The sequence below is a fragment of the Pleurodeles waltl genome, chromosome 10 (genome assembly GCF_031143425.1).
Source record: "Pleurodeles waltl isolate 20211129_DDA chromosome 10, aPleWal1.hap1.20221129, whole genome shotgun sequence".
Taxonomy (NCBI): domain Eukaryota; kingdom Metazoa; phylum Chordata; class Amphibia; order Caudata; family Salamandridae; genus Pleurodeles; species Pleurodeles waltl.
This window is the reverse complement of record NC_090449.1, coordinates 431,692,857-431,715,130: the sequence shown is the minus strand read 5'-3', so window position 1 is coordinate 431,715,130 and position 22,274 is coordinate 431,692,857. Positions and strand designations below refer to the sequence as shown.

The window sequence follows — 22,274 nt, the reverse complement described above, 5'->3', positions numbered from 1 at the left end:
CTTGGGGTAGCTCTGTGCAGTGGTGTATCTATCTGAGTCTTGTGCCATTTCGAGGTTGCTGATGCAGGTGAGTTGATGGTGCACTGCTGGGGACAGGGCTGTTTTGTGTAAAGCTGTCACCCTCTTCTTCCTGTGTTTGGAGCTGATTTTGCTCTCTCGTCATCACCACCATCTGCAGCATTTTTATTAAGGTACTCCTCCCACCCTATTGCATTGTGTTTTTTCATATGGGTCTTTTGGCCTCCAGCTCTATAGTGTAAACCAAGCTCACCTCGACAAACACTTATGTGCCAAACGGAGCATACTGAAATGTTATCCTCCTGCTTGCTTACTATAAAGAAGTCCAAACTGGGGAGGAGAACTTTTTTAATGTGCCATTGGTGCCACAATCAATGCCCGAAGAACTGATGGTAGGTGGGTGTGTCATCGATTGCCTCTCTGCAGTGTGTACTTCGACTGAGGTAGAAGGTGGATGCAGGTCTCAGGGGGCCTTACAAATATGGAAGCTGGTGGTTGTGGTGGTAAAACCAATGCCACATCCCTCTCAGAAGGTTGAGTAGGTGTGGTAATGTGGGTATCCTTTGAGCCAGCTTCATGACAATGACTGGCTGATTCTCCTCCCCTTCCATAATTCTAAGGCTTTCAGGAACTTTCTTTTTCCCTTCTCTGTTATGGCATGTCTTTAACTCACCCGAGGTGCAATTCATGTCCAGATCATCAGAGGGGGAGCTTGGAGAAGATGGTGGAGGACCCGTTATTTTTCTTGCTGGAGGTCAGTAGGCTAGTGGTCCAAGAAGAGGTACATATTTCTGAGCAGGAAGCTCAACTTTGTTCTGTTACTACTTCATAAAAAACTTGCTCTGGCTCCTGATGTCCACTTTGTTCAGTTTCTGGTGATGATTGGCTACTAGTTTGCAGCTGAGGCAACTCCAATTCAGACACACTGCTTGTCTTTATGATTGCATTGGCTGCCTTGCTGAGAGACATTGATTTGGGCTTAGGTTGGGGTCATGCCATCATTGATGAGGGAGTGCTGATCCCAGTTTGCTGCCCGAAGGATGGTGGGGCAAGCTCACCAAGTTTCCTGAAAAAGGTGGAACGTGGCATGCCAGTGGCGGCAATCTGGTTCTTCGTTTCTTTCTCACTGGACAATTTCTTGGCAAGAATACTTTTCTTTAGGGCCATCTTCAAGCTCTGTCAGTTGGCACTTAGCTGCACAAGTGGAATCAGAGGTGTCACATGCGGTGGTCATGTCTCTTTGTGCCAGCCTTCTGTCTGGCAGTACTGTCTCTTGTGCGCCGAAAAGCAAACAAACAAAAAAACATTTAGTGAAACTTGGCATTTTTGCAGTTTGAATTCATCATAGTACAGACAATTTAATTTAGTGAGGTGATTCCCAAATAATTTACAACAATAGTGTATCAACTATTGATTCCAATCCACACAGTAACACATTATTTCAAAACGGGATAACAACGTACAAATGTAACTGTTTGTGCTTTATGTTCACCTAAGGGGAGAGACCGGTGGCAGAGAGGGGGGTGCAGGGAGAATGGAATAATCCTTAAAAAATGAATGCTATTGTGCACCTATGACAGAAAGGAGGTACAGGGGAAAATGGAATAATCCTTTAAAAAAGAACGCTGGTGTGCAGCTATGGCAGACAGGGGTGTGGGGGGAAATGGAATAATCCTTAAAAAATGATGCTGGTGTGCACCGATGGCAAGGTGGGGGTGTGGGGAAAAATGGAAAAAATGCATATTTTAAACAATGCTCTTACACATACTATAAAGATCCTCAGGCACAATAAACTGATATCAGGGAAAATAGTAAAAAAATGAAAATGCCATAGACACCTTCTATCAACGTCCCTAGAAAATGGTTTTGAAATCTAGAAAAAAGGGATTAGCATTACACTAGGCCGCTCCCTCAAAATGGCCACTGGCCACATGTTTAAACAATAGCAAGCAAGGAGGCATGGAGAATAAAAAGCACATGCAGGCCTATGGCAAAAGCACACTACCTGCCTATACAAAATGGCTGCGACCACATGGTCAAATAACATCATCAGCAAGCAAGGAGGCATAGAGAACAAAGAATACATGTAGGTCTGTGGCAAAAGCACACTGACTGCCTACACAAAATTGCCACTGGCTACAAGGTCAAACAACAACAATAGCAAGCAAAAGGGCATGGAGAACAAAGAACTCATGCAGGACTATGGCAAAAACACACTGACTGCTTTCACAAAATGGCAACCGGCCGTAAGGTCAAACAACAATAACAGCAAGCAAGGAAGCATGGAGAACAAAGAACACATGCAGGCATATGGCAAAGCACACTGGCTGCCTACACAAAAGGGTCCCCGGCAACATGGCAAAACAACAGCAAGCAAGAAGGCACGGAGAACAAAGAACACATGCAGGCCTCTGGCAGAACGGACAGTGACTGCCTACACAAAATGCCCACCAGCAGATGGTCAAACAACAACAACAGCAAGGAGGCATGGGGAACAAAGAACACATGCATGCCTCTTGCAAAAGCACACTGACTGCCTACACAAAATGGCTACTGGCCACATGGTCAAACAACAACACCAAGCAAAGAGGCACAGGGAACAAAGAACACATGCAGGCCTATGGCAAAAGCGCACTGACTGCCTAAATCAAATAGCCACCAGCCAGGTGACCAAACAACAACAGCAAGCAAGGAGGCCTGGAGAACAAAGAACACATGCAGGTCTATGGCAAAAGCACACTGACTGCCTACATAAAATGGCCACTGGCCTGGCAGCCACATGGGCAAACAACAAATGCAAGCAAGGAGGCATGGAGAACAAATAACTCATGCAGGCCTAGGGATGGATATTGACTACACAAAATGGCTGTTGGCCACATGGCATAGAGAACAAAGAAAAAATGGTGGCCTATGGCAAACACAGACACACACAAACTAGCCAGACAAAGGAGGTGTACTAAATAATGAAGGAAACACTATGATTCATTCAGCAATACCAAAAACAAAAAGTGAGTTGTGAACATTTTTCAAACAAACATCCTCCTAAGGCATGATGATATCATATTACCCCACCAACATACACTTTTAGCAGGAAGAAAGTGTGAAATACAAAAAGGAAAGCATTTATTCCAGTGCCATGTCGGGTCTATATAATCATAGATACAACATGTACCACCGAAAAAGTAGTTTCATATAGCCAATGACTAGTAATGGCTAGATGGCCCTTGGGCAGATTAGGCCACATGGTAAAAAAAATGAATTGCGCAAGTTTAACAATCATGGAAAAAATGTTCTTAACTGTGCAACCTTTTTTCCTTGTAGAAGATAAAACATTAAATACAAAAAAAATACTAGGCCCCTACTGCAACTCTAGGGAACCCACCACAACCAAATTTCAAAAATTGAATGAAATCACAAATAAAAAAATTTAGTGCATGCCCTCCATCAAACATCACCCTTAGCCAAATGTTTTTGAACATATTTGTTGTGATGTCACAAAAATAAAGGGGTATATTTATGTAAAGTGGCACTGCACCTAGTGCAGCGCTACTTTTCTTGTGCCCCTTAGGGCCCCCCTAATACCACCATGTGTGCACCATATTTAATATATACGGCACACCATGGCAGTACTTAGGGAACTAGCGTCAGAATTTTTTATGCTAGTTCGGCGCTTTGGAGGATTAGCGTCAAAAATGTTTATGCTAATCCTGCAAAGCACCCAGAGTCCCATTGTAACCGATGGAAGCCTCCTTTTGACACCTGTTCAGAGCAGACATTAAAAGTGCAAAAAAAAAATGATTCAAAGAAATCGCTTGGATTTCTTTGTAAAATTTGTTCAACCCCATCTAATGGGGGAACGCCCCCTTTGCATACATTATTCCTGGCACAGACATAATGCTGCGGAAAGGGTTACAAAGTGGGGCAATGCATGCATTGCCCCACTTTGTAAATATGGTGTGACGTTTTTGGCTATCAAACGCCACATTAGCATAAAAAATGATGCTAATGTGCCGTTAGAAGGGCACTAGGCCCTCTTAAATCTGAGCCAAAGTCCTTGAGTTCCAATAGTATGTGCAGCAGACAAAGAGAGTGATCCTTTCACCTTGAAATCCGAATGAAAAATGAGGAGGAGATGGACAAAGCACTAGGAGGAATCTTCTGGAGAGGAAAAGCATGTTGCAGTCTCTGAGGCGCTTCTTGTTGAAAATTAAAGTAAAATGAAAAAATGTGTTTGCACTAAAAACAACTTGAACTGTTCGCTGGAGTAAAATTCTAACTTCAAAAGGTATTTTTGAGTCAATTTACCTGCTTCTTGACTCGGGTAAACAGGCAACAAGAGTTCTACTAAGTAGAGGTTAAAACATCAATGCTTGAACAAGGAAATTCAGGCAATGGCAACTTATAAGAAGTTCCTGCACAGAAACAAGCCCAGATTTGGATCACATGGTTTGGCTGCAGAAGACTAGTCACAGGTGTTTGTAAGTTCATTATCTCACAAGTCATTGAAGACAGAATCCTGTCCTGGAGAACATGTATTGCACTTACCTTTGCGATTCAACACTGCAGCTAGTTAATCTGCAGTTAATTTGTCTCAAGTTTCTGTAATCACTACTCACTCATGTGAAGTACTAATTTCAATGCTACATTCTTAATGTTACCCTATTATTTTATCAATGCTAAATGTTTCCTACTTCATTATAATCAGAGTCCAGTAAAGCTTTCATGTTATTCTACGTTTTAAATGTTATGTATTTGCTGCATTCAGAAAATCATTACGTTTGTGCTTGTAATAAACTATGTTATGATTTGACAATCTGTAAGCACAAAAGAAAAGTTAAAGACAGACAATCTCTAATTAGGTTTCTACATGCCAAGATAATGAGGCAGATAATGCGTATGAATTTTTATGTTTATTTATTTAATTAAATATGGCTGTCAAGACAGGTAAACCTGTCCAATGTCAGACCTAAAAAAATAATACCTTAATATTAATCCCCAGAAGACTACAGTAGTACTTGGTGTTCTAAACAACTTGTTGTTGTATTACTATAAATACTACTGGCTGGTCTGTTTGTTAGCCTTGTCAAATGACTTCAGGAACCTAAGATGCAGATGTAAAGATGGTCTGAGATCTCAAGATGAGGCACCATTTCTCAGATACTAGAAGGTAATTTTGGTCTTGGTCCTGTTTAAGAGCCTGTGCCTTCCATACATTGTGGTAACTGATATGTGCCCCAGATACCAGATAACTACAGGAAGTGCATCTTGACATGTCTCCTTAAGTCCTAGAACTTAGGCCTCAGGCCAGTTCCATTTTAAAGAGAAAAACCTTGAGAAATTAGACTTTATAGTAAACGTCTTGTTGCTGATGAACAAACCTAGTGTAGAGCTGTCCATTAAAGACGATCCCGATTCCACCTCAAAAAGTCAAAGGAATATATATTGTCATCTGAATTTACTATTGATTCCCCTGCTGCAATTGCTTTGACATGTTTGTGTAACTGATCATGACACTGACACCATTGACTTTATAATCATTAATTCTATAAATATACTCACTCTCTAAACTAACCATAAGTTCTAAACTGGACTGAAGTTCTAATTCTTTCCTTGATGTTCGTTGATATGTTATTTGCTTTATTTTGTATGCTAAATAATTTTACAGTTAAGTATACTACAATATGCTTCAGCATGCAGTACTAGAAGTATAACAAGAAAATATGACTGATTGAATTTGCTGCTGTTATCAGTATTGTGCTTGTGTGTGTAGTGCCTCCCTTTGTCACTAGTTAGGTGATTCTGTACTTAGGAGCATTACCACAATCATGGAATTAATGTCAATGTACTCTTTTTTTCACCCGAAAGAGAACATCCTGTAGCACTTTTCTACCAGATACAAGTTGTACATGAATTGCTCACATGATTTGCATTTTTTTCTTAGGGCGTCTGCAACCAGGAGACCAGATCCTCGAAGTGAATGGGGATAGTTTGCTGGGAATCACCAATGAGCAGTACGTTGGATTTCGTTTTTGCAATGATTATTAGCACATAACCAATAACAGATTAAACTAGCTACAAAGAGATTGCTGGTTTTTAGCAATGTACAGTTCAGGAAGAGAGCCGCCAGAAAAATAAAATACCCCACACTTTCAGTCACATCGCTAATCGCACAAAGCGAGTGAACCAAGTGAGCTCAACCCTCCTTAAGTGATTCCCTTCAGCTTTTGAACCTTTTGTCTGTTAATCCATCTTTTCTTTCAGCCTTCTGTCTATCCATCTAGAATTGCCCTCTTCCATGCATTCCTCACCCATCTGCATTTCCGTTCATCTTTCCATCCATCATCTAGCCATCGAGACATCATCCTACCAATACAGCCACCCATCCATGAATCGCCTGTCTATCTTTCTTTAATGTCCTTCAATCTAAGCATCTATCCTTTCACCCATCCGTCCACCAACATATCGATATATCAATCTTTCAGTCAGGCATCCATCCACCCTTTTACCCATCTTTTTGCCCATCTATCATTTCACGCCTATGTTAATTATCATTTCATCCATCGTTTCACCCCTTCATCCATCCTTCCATTCGTCCTTCCGTTCACCCTTCTTCCATTTCAATCTTCCTTCGTTTTACCTGTCCTTGCGTTCAGCTTTTCTTCCTCTTCCTTCTTTTCACCATATCTTTCATTCATCCATCCTTCCTCTCATTCATTCTTTCTCCATTTTTCTTTCTTATATTACATTTTAACCCTTTCTTTCTTAACTTTCTGTCTCCCATGTTTTTCTTTCTTTTGTCCCGTCAGTTCTATTTCTTTTAACTCCCTGTATTCTTCACTCTCTTTTTCTCCATTTTCATAACTTCTCTTTCTCTGTAATGTAATAACCATTTAGATAGCGCAGTGTTCTGATGCTATCTAGACCAACTGTCAGGGAAAAATATGCCTGTGTTTTTTCCCTTTCCCTGCCATCTCTAAAGTGTCATTTATAAGCATTTTCTGCAGTTCTGGGACCCAGTGTAAGGGACTCTGTCAATAACTGCATTAGTGTCCAGATGTCAGCCACTCTGCTGCGTGGCCCCGAGGACCGTAACTTCGCCTTAGTGCCCAGTTTCGGTGAGGCATCAGTGACTTCACCTCTGTGACTCAGAGCCAGTGACTTCATCACAGAGGTTGTGTCAGTGACTGCACTTCAGCGCACCACATTCAACAATTTCTTGCCTGTGTCCCTGAGAGTGTGGGCGTTTCTCCAGTCGCAGTGACCCCACTCAATGCCCTAATGCCTGTAACTTTATATCAATGTCCTACTGTCAGGGACTCGACTGCAGTACACCTATGTCAAAACCTCAAAATCGATGCCCCACTTTCAATAACTAAACCCCAGCGATCGCAGAGTTAGTGACTCAGTAGAGGTTATCCAGTTTAACAGTGACATATCTGCATTTGTTCTTCATCTCCACAGGGCTGTGGATCTCTTGAGAGCTGCCTCCGCCACCAGCCACATGCGACTTCTCATTGCACGGGACGATGACGCCAGGTGAGGGTGCATACTAAATCTTTTATGGGGAGGGCATCTACACAGATGTATTAGCAGTACAAAACACATATCCCTGTGTCTTCTGCTGATTTGTATATTTTCAGTTCTAATTTCTAGGTATCCATTTTCAGTTTGGGTATGGCCCGTGCAGCCTTATGTGGATGTTAAGATGCACGTCACTAACGCAGTTGGAAGTAACAGATTTTTTGAACTGTGGGTTCCGATTTTGGACACGGATTGCTCAGACAACTGGAATTGATAGTAAGGGCTTCTTCCATGCTCTAAATCTATCCAACAAAACTATTCTGACAAAACAAATGTACTATGAATCTGGACTTTGTCTAACATAGCTTCTTTAATGGGATCTACAGACTTATCTCAATACGAGGGAGTTACCCTCATGCTCATTTTTTTACCTTTCTACCATCTGTAATAATCATGGCAACTAGTAGAAATAACCTCCATTACTTCAGTGCTAACACTCATGCTGAAAAAGGGAGCTGGTTCGCTGAAATACATTTTTTTTGTCTCACTATACTAGGACCTCTCACGGGATAAGCTTGAGCGAGGTCCAGTAAGGCGCTAATGTCTACCTAGGGGATTCCTGTACAAACCCATTTCCAGCTCCTTTCATCCACCCTTCTCTCTGCAGCCCCTTACATCATACTCTCAGCCCCAGCTATAACATTCCATTGAAGGAATCACAGAACGTCTGTGACAGAAGAGTTCACCATTTTACACCGACAAATACACAGAGCATACCTAAGGAAATACGAGGCTCACTCAATAAACAAAACAAATGTTGCTTTGAATGCTGTTTTGGCTAAATGACAGTGAAAACACAGTTCAATTCCAGCATCACTCCTGCTAAACAATCACTCTTAGGCAAGCACTTGAATAGTCATCCTCGTCAGCGCTACCCACTGTGCAGGCAGCAAGTGATGTAGAATCGGGCAGAGCAGAGGGCTCTGGCCAGGGGAAGGTTCACAAAGATCCTTGAATGCGACTAGGCTGTAAATTTGGGAATGGCAGTTTATCTTTTTATCTGCCTTATTGCAGATTACAGAGTGAATCTCCCTTCCTTTCTCATCCTATCAAGTTGAATACAATATTTACTTTCAGATATAGTGATTTTTCAACGTTTTATCTGTTAAACATTATGGTTTAGATATTGCGCCTTCTGTTACTTTGTCTTTATATTTTGTGGAGGAATAACCCCGTAGACTGCTAAATATGTAATCAGATGTGTGAATAGGATTGGATTTTCCGCTTTCGATTAGATTCACCAGCTTCTTCTGTTTTGGTTTCTTCACATTGTCTGTGCTTGAGTCACCCTGCTTCATTCGTGAACTCCAGAGTGTGCTCTATGTATGACTTGTGAACAAAGTTGTGGGTGTCATGGCACTGCATTTTGTCTGGGGCGATACTCTGAACCGCTGTGCAGTGCATGTAGTTGGCCACTGAAGTTAATGCCTCTGGTATCCAGCTTCATATTTTCAGAGAAGGTTCAATAGTCAGAGCTGTTCTGAAATTTTGTAAGAGGCACAACACTGTGATGCGTTCTTGCAGTTAGCTGTAGGGATACAACAAGCTCACACTCATGAGAGCAGGAAGCCCCCCTGTCAATGTGTTTAAGACCAGGAGGGAATGTTTACCTGCCTGCAAGAGATATAAGTACTTTTATGGAATGCCTATGTACAGCTCCTGTAGTTTTTTGATTGGGGGGCGGTAAAGACCCTTATTTAGCAACAACCGCAATTCATCATAAGAGTCACTAAAATAACCCGCTGATAGCTTGCCACAAAAACAGTAAGGCTTAAATTAGAGGCAATGTGCAAGATATTTTTGCTGCACACAAACAGTAATAAAGTGAAAACACAACACAAGAAAAATCCCAAACCAATTTCGAAATATAGAGAACATTTTAATAAACAAAATGCAAAAAGAACAAATTAAATCCAATCAGTTGAACAACCGAATTTTGAAAGTTTTAAGTGAAAAATAACATACAAAAGATCAAAGAGCTAACTGCAAGTATCTGGTTGTGTGAGACCGGGGAAAAGTCAATGGAGCACTGTTCGGTTACACAAGGTGGATTGGGCCTGGTCTCAGCTTACCTTCAGACTTAAAATAAAATTTGAAGAAAAGTTCCTGAGAAGTTAAAGTTCATCAGGTCAAGGCAGCTGGCAGTGTCTGAGCAGGGGGCACTGTCCTCGGGCAGCCGCTGGATGAAGCCATGGTGAACATTTATATATTCTAACTTTTTTGGAACAGTGATCCATTGACTTTGCTCCGGTCTCAAACAACCACATATTTGCAGTTAGCACAGGGGGACAAAGCTGCAATCTGTAACCGACGAGGACTCCCCGAAATCAGATAGCCCTCCAGAGAGGGCCCACTGAACAGGATTTGAGCTGCAGAGAGGAACATAACGGAAGCTACAGCAAAGTCTATTCACCTGGTAAAGCACCTTGGGTAGATTGGCGGGCAGGTAGGTCCTGGTCTTCTGTTGGTTTCCAGGCCACTTTTTGGTGAAAAATTATCTAAGTCCCAAATTTCAGGTTTTGGCTGGAGTAGCACCTTTGGCATGAGTTCCAAGGGTCCAGGACTGGTTGGGCACCACTTGGTGGTCGGGGCCCACTCCAGGCAGGGGCCAGGTGCAGGGTTGAAGGTGCAGGAGCTTGTTAAGTGCCTGTAGCTCACACAGGAGGTCAACAACTAGCCCTTGGAGTCACTCTGGTGGTCCTCGGATTAAGCAGCAAGGTGGGCCTCCGGCAGCTGGCCAGTACTTTGAGGGTACAAGGCAGATGCCAAGCAGCAGGGTACTCCTCTGGCAAAAGAAGGACAGTCTGAGGAACAAAACAGGCCTCAGGCAGCAGGGCTGTCCTCTGTAATACATTGCAGTCCTACGGCCGGTCTTCCGCAAGTCCACTAGTGTACTGACGAGTTGGTCTGAGGGCCTAATATTTATATCTGGTGTTAGCCTTTCTAGTGGGAGAAAGTTTAGCATATTGTGGACCCCGCTGCCCATCCCATCTGGTTTTAAACATGTCTTTCCTTCCTCTGCCCAGGCTCCCAGTGGTGCAGGGTAAAAAAACAGCTCATGTCAAATTATTTTCTTAGTGTGGAGGCATCCCTTTGAAACGTAAGTGGGTCAGGGAAACGCCCACTCCATCCAATTCTTGCAGGATGGCCCTTACTTCTAACACCTAGTCCACCTTTGTCTTACTGTGGTGGAGGAATACATAAAGGCCAACTGCCACCTATTCACATTAATCTGACCCCGGACACAGGCTGCAGGCACCAAATGGTTAGGACAAGAAAATGCCAACTTGCTAAACGTGGTATTTTCAGAACTATGACTTGGACACCAACTTTAACATTAAAGAGAATTCTAAATCATGATGAGCATTTAAGAGCCCCCAGCACCACTGGTGCGTCACTTTTAGTGATGCTTCGGTGAGACTATGCCTTGCGGCATATTTACAAGGTGGCGTTAAACCTAAAGCCACCTTGTAAATACAGCACCTTCACACTCAGCCCTTTGCGTGGAAGGGGCGTGCAGTGGGTATTGCTGTGAGCTAAGTTTAGCATCAGCGCAGGGGACAACACAGGGGTGTGCCATATTCAATTATATACAGCACATACCTGGGTTGTGAAAATGACGGAGCATGGCGCTGCCAATTTTGGCACAGCGTCGTGCTCCGTCATTTTCCTTTAAATATGGGCATCATTATTTTGAGACCAAGCCTGACATTTCTCCCTCAGTCAAAAGTTAGTACTTATTATTTCTACCAAGGAAACCGAATTTTAGGGACTTTCCCAGCCTGGGAACCTTCCAAAGACTATGCCACATATAGAGCTGTAAATCACACATCTTTATTCCTCTGTGTGTACCTGTGTACTCCCTGCTGAAGCAGATGCCTTAATTAGAAATTATTAATTAATATTTACGTATTTTGAATAATGACTTATGTAGAAAAAGAAATAATGTGGAAAAATATGGTGCACGTTTGAAATTGTGACCTCGAAGAATGGCCATCAGTATTCACGAAATGTACTAAATAGTTATTAACCCATATGAAATAATGAAAATGTATTAGATTAATGTAGTAATATGTTATACTAAGGGTTATGAAAAATGTCCTTGCTTATTAATTGTAGGCCTTAACTTAGCGAGTGTCTTGGCCTAGTTTTGCCAGGCCTCATGTAGAAGCTGTATTTCTCAGTGTCTAATACAAAATGCTGACAGAGTGGACTAACTATGAAATGCTCATTTTTTAAATAAAATGTTTAGCAGAAGCTTTCTATGGGAACCGACGGACTGGAGATGAGGTCATTTGTAAAGTAACTAAATGTGTATAAAGTGTGCAAAGGGTTCTTTCCTAGGATGCGAACAATGAAGACAGTGACTGGAGACGAAAATGGAGCAAAATTGATACCTGACGAGCCAGATGATGAGAACATCGTAAAGCAGACCAATCAACGACATGTAAACTGTGAAATATTAGAATTCATAGATTTGGTAAAGGGATATTATTGGGTAGAGTAATAATGTATGAATAAATGACCAACTGGAAATTGAGGGATGGTTTGGGAAACTTTGATATCACAACGTGACAGAGGAGACCAGACTCGGATTTTGAGGAGATTTTAGGCAGACTGCTGTTGAGAAGAAGAGATTTGAGATTCTGTCATTGGACTCATACTCTCTGACTGAGAGCCTGATGTTTTGCTGATCGACTGATGACCTAAGGACGAAGACTGATTCTGCCTGCTGACCCATTCCATGGATAGGTATATATGACAATGACTGAATTGCATTTTTATGCCTTTTCTTTCTAGGTACCAACTGCGCTGACTTAATACTTTTCTTTAGGTAGATGTTTTCCAAATTTATGTTCTAAATTGTTTTGCATGAAACCCCACATGCTGATGCTAATTGGAATTAGTTGAGGGTACGTACATGACGAATGGCAAATTTCAGAGACAATGGTTGAGGGACTATCTTGCTGAATTTGATGGATGTCATAGTTTTACTGAATTGGGTTTTATTAATGTCTTGTGTTGATGCCTTACAATGCCTTTTGATTCAAGCTTTGATTAGATCACGTCTTCTGTGACTTGTTGATTAACAAGTGTTATTGAAATTGTTGTGATTAGAATTGATGATTAAAATTCATGACTTAGTATTGTTAACGAATAGGGAATAAACGTACTAAATTTATACCTAAAGGTGGGGTTATTCATGGCTGAAGAGTCATGATGTGTACATTTTACTGACTCCATTGATTATTGATTTGACTAATGGCTATTGATTATTGTATGTTGATTTCTGATTCTGTATCAAAGCTATGGTAAGAACCCCCTATACGAATCAAAAGGTTCATCGACCTATACGCGTCCCCTTGTAAGTTTACTTATTAACCCCTTCGCTGCCAGGCCTTTTCCCCCTCCTGTGCCAGGCCTTTTTTTGCCTATTTGGAATAGTTCTCACTTAGGGCCTCATAACTTTTTGGCCACATAAGCTACCCACGCCAATTTGCGTCCTTTTTTTCCAACATCCTAGGGATTCTAGAGCTACCCAGACTTTGTGGGTTCCCCTGAAGGAGGCCAAGAAATTAGCCAAAATACAGTGAAAAGGTTGTTTTTTTCAAAACAATGGGAAAAAAGGGCTGTAGAAGGTAGCTTGTGGCTTTTCCCCTGAAGATGGCATCAACAAAGGGTTTGCGATGGCAAGATCACCACCTTCCCAGCTTTCAGGAACAGGCAGACTTGAATTGGAAAACCCAATTTTTCAAACAATTTTGACATTTTACTGGGACATACCCCATTTTTACTATTTTTGTGCTTTCAGCCTCCTTCCAGTTAGTGACCAAAATGGGTGAGAAACCAATGCTGGATTCCAGAAAGCTAAACATTTCTGAAAAGTAGACAAAATTCTGAATTCAGCAAGGGGTGATTTGTGTAGATCCTACAAGTGTTTCCTACAGAAAATAACAGCTGAAATAAAAAAATATTGAAATTGAGGTGAAAAAAACCAGACTTTTTTCTCCCCGTTTTACTCTGTAACTTTTTCCTGCGATGTCCGATTTTTTAAAGCAATATATCGTTACGTCAGCTGGACTCTTCTGGTTGCGGGGATATATAGGGCTTGTAGTTTCATCAAGAACTCTAGGTACCCAGAGCCAATAAATGAGCTGCACCTTGCAATGGGTTTTTATTCTATTCCGGGTATAAGGCAATTCATTTGCTGAAATATAAAAAGTGAAAAATAGATATCAAGAAAACCTTTGTATTTCCAAAATGGCCACAAGATAAGGTGTTGAGAAGCAGTGGTTATTTGCACACCTCTGAATTCCGGGGTGCCCATACTAGCATGTGAATTACAGGGCATTTCTCAAATAGACGGCTTTTTTACACACTGCCTTACATTTGGAAGGAAAAAATGTAGAGAAAGACAAGGGGCAATAACACTTGTTTTGCTATTCTGTGTTCCCCCAAGTCTCCCGATAAAAATGGTACCTCACTTATGTGGGTAGGCCTAGCGCCCACGAAAGGAAATGGCTCAAAACACAACGTGGACACATCACATTTTTTCACAGAAAACAGAGGTGTCTTTTACAAAGTGCCTACCTGTGGATTTTGGCCTCTAGCTCAGCCGGCACCTGGGGAAACCTAGCAAACCAGCACATTTTTTAAAACTAGACACCTAGGGGAATCCAAGATGGGGTGCCTTGTGGGGCTCTGACCAGGTTCTGTTACCCAGAATCCTTGGCAAACCTCAAAATTTGACCAAAAAAACACTTTTTCCTCTCATTTCGGTGACTGAAAGTTCTGGAATCTGAGAGGAGCCACAAATTTCCTTCCACCCAGCATTCCCCCAAGTCTCCCGATAAAAATGGTACCTCACTTGTGTGGGTAGGCCTAGCGCCCACGAAAGGAAATGGCTCAAAACACAACGTGGACACATCAAAATTATCAAATACAAAACTACCTGTTTTTGCAGAGGGGCGTCTGCGTTTTTGGTCCTGGGCTCAGCAGCCTTCTAGGGAAACCTAACAAACCCAGACATTTCTGAAAACTAGACACCTAAGGGAGTCCAGTGAGGTGTGGCTTGCGTGTATCCCCCAATGTTTTCTTATCCAGAATCCTCAGCAAACCTCAAACTTAGCTAACAAATCACATTTTTCCCACATTTCTGTGTGGGATCACCGCACTGGGACACATTTCATACCACCCAATGTTCCCCTCAGTCTCCCAGTAAAAATGATACCTCATTTATGTAGGTGGGCCAAGTGCTTGTGAAAGGGAAGAGCCAAAAACATGTCGATATTGAGGGGGAACAAAGGGGGTCTAAAAGGGCAGTTTGCAAAAAAACATTTTTAGGCTGACAAGTGCAGCAGAATTTTTATCGGTATAGATGAGACAATGCTGGGTGGTAGGAATTTTGTGGATTTCTGCAGATTCCGGAAGGTTCCGTCACAAAAACGTGGGAAAAATGTGTGATTTCAAGCAAAGTTGGAGGTTTGCAGGGGATTGTGGGTACAAAAATGGTGTGGGGTGCATGTGAAACACACCAGTCTGGAATCACCCAGATGTTTAGTTTTCAGATGTGTCTAGGTCTTGTGGATTTTTCTACATGGCAGCGTCCCAACGTCCATAAAGTGCAGCCCTCACCATTCCAAGTGGGACGATTTTGAGAGTAAGCCAAGTTCTCATGGCCGAAATGTAAAACTAAAACCCAAAATAATTTTGTTTTTTTTAAATTCCCTGGCATCTAGTAGACTTTCCTTCCCCCTGGGGTGTGGATCAGGAGTAATTGCCCCTTCTGCCCACTAGTGGGCAGAACAACTTTGGCCCCATTTATTTGGGGTGGGGGTATGGCCATACCCCCACCCTCTTATTTTTGGGAAAAAAACTTCCCTGGCCTCTGGCGGGCTTTCTGCCCCCCCCCCCCCCTTGGGGCAGATGGGCTTTCCAAAAATAGGCCCATCTGCCCCCAATGGGGGGCAGATATGGCCAACAGTATATGTGCTCCCATGGGGAGCGACCCTTACCCAAGGTGCTGCCTCCCTAAAGTAAACACACCCATACACACACACCAATCCCTGGTGCCTAAGTGGTTTCTTCCCCCATGGGGGCAGATTGGCCTAACAAAAATGGCCCAAACTGCCCCCAAGGGGGGCAGAAATGGTCTCAATGCAATTTGCCCCCCAGGGGAGCGACCCTTGCCTAATGGGTCGCTCCCCATCTCTAAAAAAACAAACAAACAAAAAAAGTAGCCCTGGCGCCTAGAGGTTTCTGCCCCCTCGGGGCAGATCGGCCTAATAACAATAGGCCGACCTGCCCCCAGGGGGCCAGAAATGTCTTAAATAAATTTGCCCCCCCAACCTCCCCGGGAGCGACCCTTGCCTACGGGGTCGCTCCCCTTGCGTGACATTGGCGGGAAAACAAATCCCCGGTGCCTAGTTGTTTCTACCCCCTTGGGGCAGATTGACCTAAAATCGGCCGATCTGCCCCCAAGGGGGGCAGAAATGGTCTAAATACAATTTGCCCCCCAGGGGAGCGACCCTTGCCTAATGGGTCGCTCCCCATCTCTAAAGAAAAAAAAACACAAAAAGAAATTAGCCCTGGCGCCTAGAGGTTTCTGCTCCCCTAGGGGCAGATCGGCCTTATAACAATAGGCCGATCTGCCCCCGGGGGGGGCAGAAATGGCCTAAAATAAATTTGCCTCCCTACCCCCCCCACCCCCTTGGGGAGCGACCCTTGCCTACGGGGTCGCTCCTCTTGCGTGACATTGGTGAAAAAAAAAAAATCCCGGTGCCTAATTGTTTCTGCCCGCCTTGGGGGCATATTGACCTAAAATCAGCCAATCTGCCCCCAAGGGGGGCAGAAATGGTTTAAATACAATTTGCCCCCCAGGGGAGCGACCCTAGGCCAATGGGTCGCTCCCCATCTCTAAAAAAACAAACAAACAAAAAAAAACCACAAAAAAAAATAGCCCTGGCACCTAGAGCTTTCTGCCCCCCCCTGGGGGCAGATCAGCCTAATAACATTAGGCCAATCTGCCCCCGGGGGGGCAGAAATGGCCTAAAATAAATTTGCCCCCCACCTCCCTACCCCCCCAGGGAGAGACCCTTGCCTACGGGGTCACTCCCGTTGCATGACATTGGCGCAAAAAAAAGATCCCCGGTGCCTAGTGGTTTCTGCCCCCTTTGGGGGCAAATTGACCTAAAATCGTCCGATCTGCCCCCAGGGGGGGAAGAAATGGTCTAAATACAATTTGCCCCCCTGGGGAGCGACCCTTGCCTAATGGGTCATTCCCCATCTCTAAAAAAAGATGACCCAAAATCGGCCGATCTGCCCCCAAAGGCGGCAGAAATGGCCTAAATACAATTTGCCCCTCCAGGGGAGCGACCCTTGCCTAAGGGGTCACTCACCATCTGTAAAACAACAACAACAACAAAAATCCCCGGTGCCTAGTGGTTTCTGCCCCCCTTTGGGGCAGATCGGCCTAATTAAAATAGGCTGATCTGCCCCCCCAGAGGGGCAGAAATGGCCTAAAATAAATTTGCCCCCCAGGGGAACGACCTTAGCCTAAGGGGTCGCTCCCCTTGCGTGAAATTCATGAAGAAAATAAAAAACTCCCTGGTGTCTATTGGTTTCTGTCCCCCTTGGGGGCAGATTGGCCTCATAAAAATAGGCCAATCTGCCCCCATGGGGGGCAGAAATGTCCTAAATATAATTTGCCCCCTAGGGGAGCGACCCTTGCCTAAGGGGTCGCTCCCCACCTCTAAAAATAAAAACAAAACAAACCAAAAAAATGATCCCTGGTGCCTAGAGGTTTCGGCCCCCCAGGGGGCAGATCAGCCTGATAATAGGCCGATCTGCCCCCAGAGGGGGGGGCGAAAAAGCCTTCAAAAAAATGCCCCCCCTGGGAGCGACCCTTTTCCAAGGGGTCACTCCCTTATGCCAATTTCCAATTTGAAAATAAATCCCTGGTGTCTAATGGGCATTTCAAAAGCCGGATTGCTTTACAATCCGGCTTTTGAAACGCTCAGAGAGACTTCAAAGGGAAGGAAATTAATTTCCTTCCCTTTGAAGCCTCTCCGGCCTCCTCCAAGTGATCAGAAGAGAAATTATTTGCATTTCTCTTCCGATAGTTAGTTTCTATGAGGACTTGCCATAGAGTTTGATACAGACAGGTGTTGACAGTTGTGCTAGGAGACTGATGGACAGGTGTTCCTAATTATGGTAATAGTTTGAAGATTGGTCAGTTCGAGAATTCAGTATTATTGAATTTTGGATGGCATTTTTAGAGAGAATGATGTTCCCTTAAGCCCAGAAATGACGTTCCCAAATCCTGGATCCTCCTAGTGATGTTAGGTATGTTCTTGGCCTTCTAAGTGATAGCATGAGAGAGATGAGAGAGATAGGTTGCACTTACACAGCTTATGCAAATCGCAGCTGAATTGTGACGTATGTGAGGGAATTTAGTGAGTCTACGTACTCCAGATGAAGTTTTAGTAGGAGTATGCATACTCTGCAGTATGAGAGTAGGGAAGTCGTCGAACTTCATATGCGTGTGGCGCTTTGTGTTCCAAAATTGTCCACGTGGTTGTTGCTGTACGGACCGGGAGTATATTGAAAAGTGTATGAGACACTTGGTTATATGTTGTAATCTGTATGGTTTAGTAGGTTGATCGGGCGTGGTCAACAAGTCAGTGTGTGAGTTAAAGTGGGCAAGAGAAAAATTTTGACTGAGATTTGGCGAGTCCTATGTGCACCAGGACAGACCCATTGATCAGTTGAGAGTAAAATTTGCGGGTTGAATTTTGCTTGCAAATCTGGGAGACCGAGAAAGAGGAATAGCTGCATGAGCAAAAGGGCCATCAGTGAAAATCCGTAAGGTTTCTGAAGCGATTGTGTTACCTTCCTGTAGTAAACCAGCAGATTTGTTTTTGGTTATTGGGTTTTGGTTAGTGCTCGCAATAATTACATTAGTTGTGTGAATTGGCGTTTAGTAGGACGAGTCGCAAGACTTTGTCAGCCGCAATGTGTGTGAGTGTGACGTCACTGGAGCCGTGCTGGGATTTGGTTGGTAAGAGAGAAGGGTCGCACACGGATTGGCAGTCGTCCCTGAGAGGCAATTGGTTAGGGATGTGGGTGAAAGGAATCTTGGGAGTAAAAGTAATTTCCTGATTTGATTTTAAATACATAAAATTTGAAAAGATAACCTTTTTCAAGGCGTTAAAGAGTGCCCTCAAGGGAGATACTTACATTAAAGTGAGTGTAGGAGAGCCTACACCACCAGAGAATACTCCCTCTTACATTGTAATGGAGGAGCGAGGTGTCGCGCCATGTCTTTGGTTGAAGCAGTGGTGCAAGTTGACAGAGAAAAATGGAAGCTTAACTTTTCCTGAGAATGGGACGTTTAATTTGAGAATTTTGGAACAATTGCGGATGGTGCTATATGAATCGAGGCCCCTTCCGAGACCAGCACAGTTTGAGGCATTAGCAGTTTAGGAGCTGGTAGTTAGACAACAACAGCAAATGAAATTAGAGCGGAGAGTGAAAAAGGTAGAAAAGCCACTAGCAGAGGCTAGATGGGATTGGGAGCAAAAGAAATGGAGAGCAGTGACCTTGCAGGATGTTATGTTATTTCCAACGATTACGCAGGAAGATGAGATGGAAGGAAAGAATACAGCAAGAGTGTCTAGAAAGGGTTCGTCTAAAAGTAAGGAAGCGAGAAAGTCTTCTATAGTGGAGGAGGACTCTGATATTGAGGACCTTGTTACACAGATACTGAGAGACAGACCACCACTGTATGTGGTGCATGATGATGGTCAGAGTACTAGTGTTGATCCAACAGCCCGGCACAGGCAATGGGGACAGTGAGTCCAATACAGGTTAATACTAGCCAGACACAGGGTGTGGTGCAAGGATCTAATGTGCTGACTACTGCAGTAGTTCAGACACAAATCCATCCTCCAATTATCCTGATGTACCTGTCTTAGAGACTGAGCTGACTCCGATTTTGTTGCCCCAGGTACAGCCACAGGGGATGACGAGGTTTACGCCAATGAAAGGAACACTGTCGGACTTGACACCAATTATGAATCAGAGCATGGGAGTTACTCTCCCACAATGTTCGAGAGTTAGAGCAGCCCCAGATGCGATATCGCTGCTGAATACTGTTGGTCCAACTTTACCATTATTTGCGCAGAAGAAACCTGAAGTGAGTCAGCAAGGGGAGATGTCCCAGAGTCTAGTGAGGTGTGGACCAAATGAACAAGTGCAGGTAGTCTCCTCTGTGGTACAAACCCTTGATGGATCATGATCCTTGTTAGATCTCAGCCCATTCGTTGCACTTCCAGATGCTGTGAAGGGACCCAGTGCAGCTCAGAACTTGAAATTAGCAAGTGCCACCGGTGAATGCGAGTAACATTTTGTTACAGGGATTGACAGCTCAGCAGCTGACCGAATAACTGGACAAGCTGAATACTCTGCAGAATGCTTCCAAAAGTGAGGAGCAGATCAATTGTGTCAGACTAAGTATGGAAGCAAGTGAACTGGTAGAGGGAACACTGGGGGTGAATAGATGAGAGTCCTACACTGAAGCAGAGTTAAGATATCTATATCCAAGAATTACAAGAGAAGTGAGCAAGGTAAATCAGAGGTTAGCAGACTTGGCAGAGAAGCATGACATAGAAATTGAGAAAACAAAGCATCTAAAGAGAAGCTACAGGTTAGATTTTGAGGCAAAGGATTTTGAACACATGAGGTCAGCCGGAATGAAGGCACAGCTCAAAGAATTACTGCAGAGAGCACAGGTTTGGGTAGCATTAGAGAAGTGGGAAGGCAGATGGGCAAAGAAGAAAGATAAAAAGAAACTAGATCATATAGAGGTGCCTGAAAATGTACAACAGGGCAAGGATCCAGTAAAGATTTTACCAATGAGAGAGATCCAACAGGGACAGCTTATTCTGTCCCTTTCCATTGGAGTGATATTCTGTTATTCACAAATGATTATTCAAAGCTGAGTGAGTAGCCAGTAGAGTGGTAACAGCTGACGGACAGATTTGTGAAGCTCTCTAAATGTTTATGGGAAGATTTGAATACCTTACTGGAGATAGTCGTTCCAGGAGATTTGTGAGTCGCGTGTAAGAGAGCAGTAGATTGGCCGACAAGTGAGCCAGAGAGGGATAAGAATACAGGTGCACATCTCCTGAGGTAATGAAACATTATTATAAGGTGATTGAGTTCCCGAAGACGAGGATTTCACCTAAAAACATTGATTGGCAGAGGATTGACATGACAGTGCAGGAGGTGAAGTAATCGATACATGCGTACTATGAGAGATTGTTGAAGGCATTCAGAGAGTATAGTGGCAAGAAAGCGATTGAGCCGAAAGAAATGCTGCATTTTGTGTTTAGGTTTGTGAAGGAACTGAGACCTGAGATAGGTCAGATAATTAAGAGTCATTTGATTTGCTGCCAACCGAAGCTGATTGATGAGGTGTTGCAGTATGTGAAATACTGTAGTGACGAGACTGAGTTGAAGCAGAAGAAGTTGAAAGAGAAGGCAATGGTAGTGCAGATTAAGGCAGCACAAACAGGAGTACAAGGGACTTTTGTGCAACAGATGCCACAGCAGCAGGGAAATGTCATGTTCCAGCCTCAGATGAGAGGTAGCGCTCGCGGAGGCAATATGAATAGTGTTCCGAATTTGAATACTGTAGTGGTTCAGGGTGATGTGCAAGGGATGAAAAAGATGTTGCCATGTCACATTTGCGGAGCCATGGGACACTGAAAGCGGGAGTGTCTGACGATGATGCAGGAGGGTGTTGTTCAGCAAAATAATGACGTCAATGCGTTTAAGACTATGAGAGGGCCGTGATTGAGGGGTCCTAATCCAAATTTCCAGAATAATGTGAATCAAACGTAACATTTTCAGCCTATACAACAGGTGCAAATGCCCGTGCACAAGTGTCACAGTTGCAGCAGATGCAGCAGCCGGTAACCATGGTACCTAGACTGCAAATACAGATACCTCAAGCCCCGGTAGAGCAGTAACAGATTATGCTTTCTCAACAGGTCATAGGTCAGAGACAAGACAGAAGTAGTAATGCAGTACACCAATTCCCATTACACAGTGATAATGAATTAATTGGTGAGTGGGTGAATGATAGTTTGGATTAGGAGCCATGTGTGCTTGCAGCTTCCTTAGAAGTGGACCAGAGAGGACCCTATGTGAGAGGAAAGGTGATGGGTCACAAAGTCTAATTTTTGGTAAACACAGAAGTTACACGCTCTACAGTGAGAAGTGCAGAGGTTCCGAATTTGCCCCTTTCCAGAAAGACAGTTCAGGTTATAGGGATAGCAAATCAGTATTTGACAAACCCAATTACAGATCCAGTGCAAGTTGAGATTGGCAATTTCCAGGGACTGCATAAATTCTTAGTTTGTGCCTCGAGTACGGTATCCCTACTGGGAAGGGACTTGTTTTGTAAAACTAGGTGTTTGATTACTTGTTCAACCAATGGAATCAAGCTCCAGACAAATAGCAATGATGAGGAAGATCCAGCTCCTGAACCCGAGTGTGAGACTACAAATGAAGAGTATCTCCTGATTGAATTTTTCCCGATGTTGACTGTAAAAGAGCTGCATTCTGATTTGCAGGGAACGGTTCAAGAAAATGTTTGGGATTTGACAGGG

At 43.5% G+C, this 22,274-nt stretch overlaps 1 protein-coding gene across 1 annotated transcript in view; it reads left to right on the top strand.

The window, feature by feature from the left end:
- The window catches only part of LOC138262426 (partitioning defective 3 homolog), a 1,341,057-nt gene that overhangs the window by 857,926 nt on the left and 460,857 nt on the right, over nt 1-22,274 (top strand). Inside the window, exons 4-5 of the mRNA XM_069212326.1 lie at nt 5,960-6,029; nt 7,480-7,554. Of these exons, the coding sequence (XP_069068427.1) occupies nt 5,960-6,029; nt 7,480-7,554 (145 nt within the window). The remainder of the gene's footprint in view (nt 1-5,959; nt 6,030-7,479; nt 7,555-22,274) is intronic.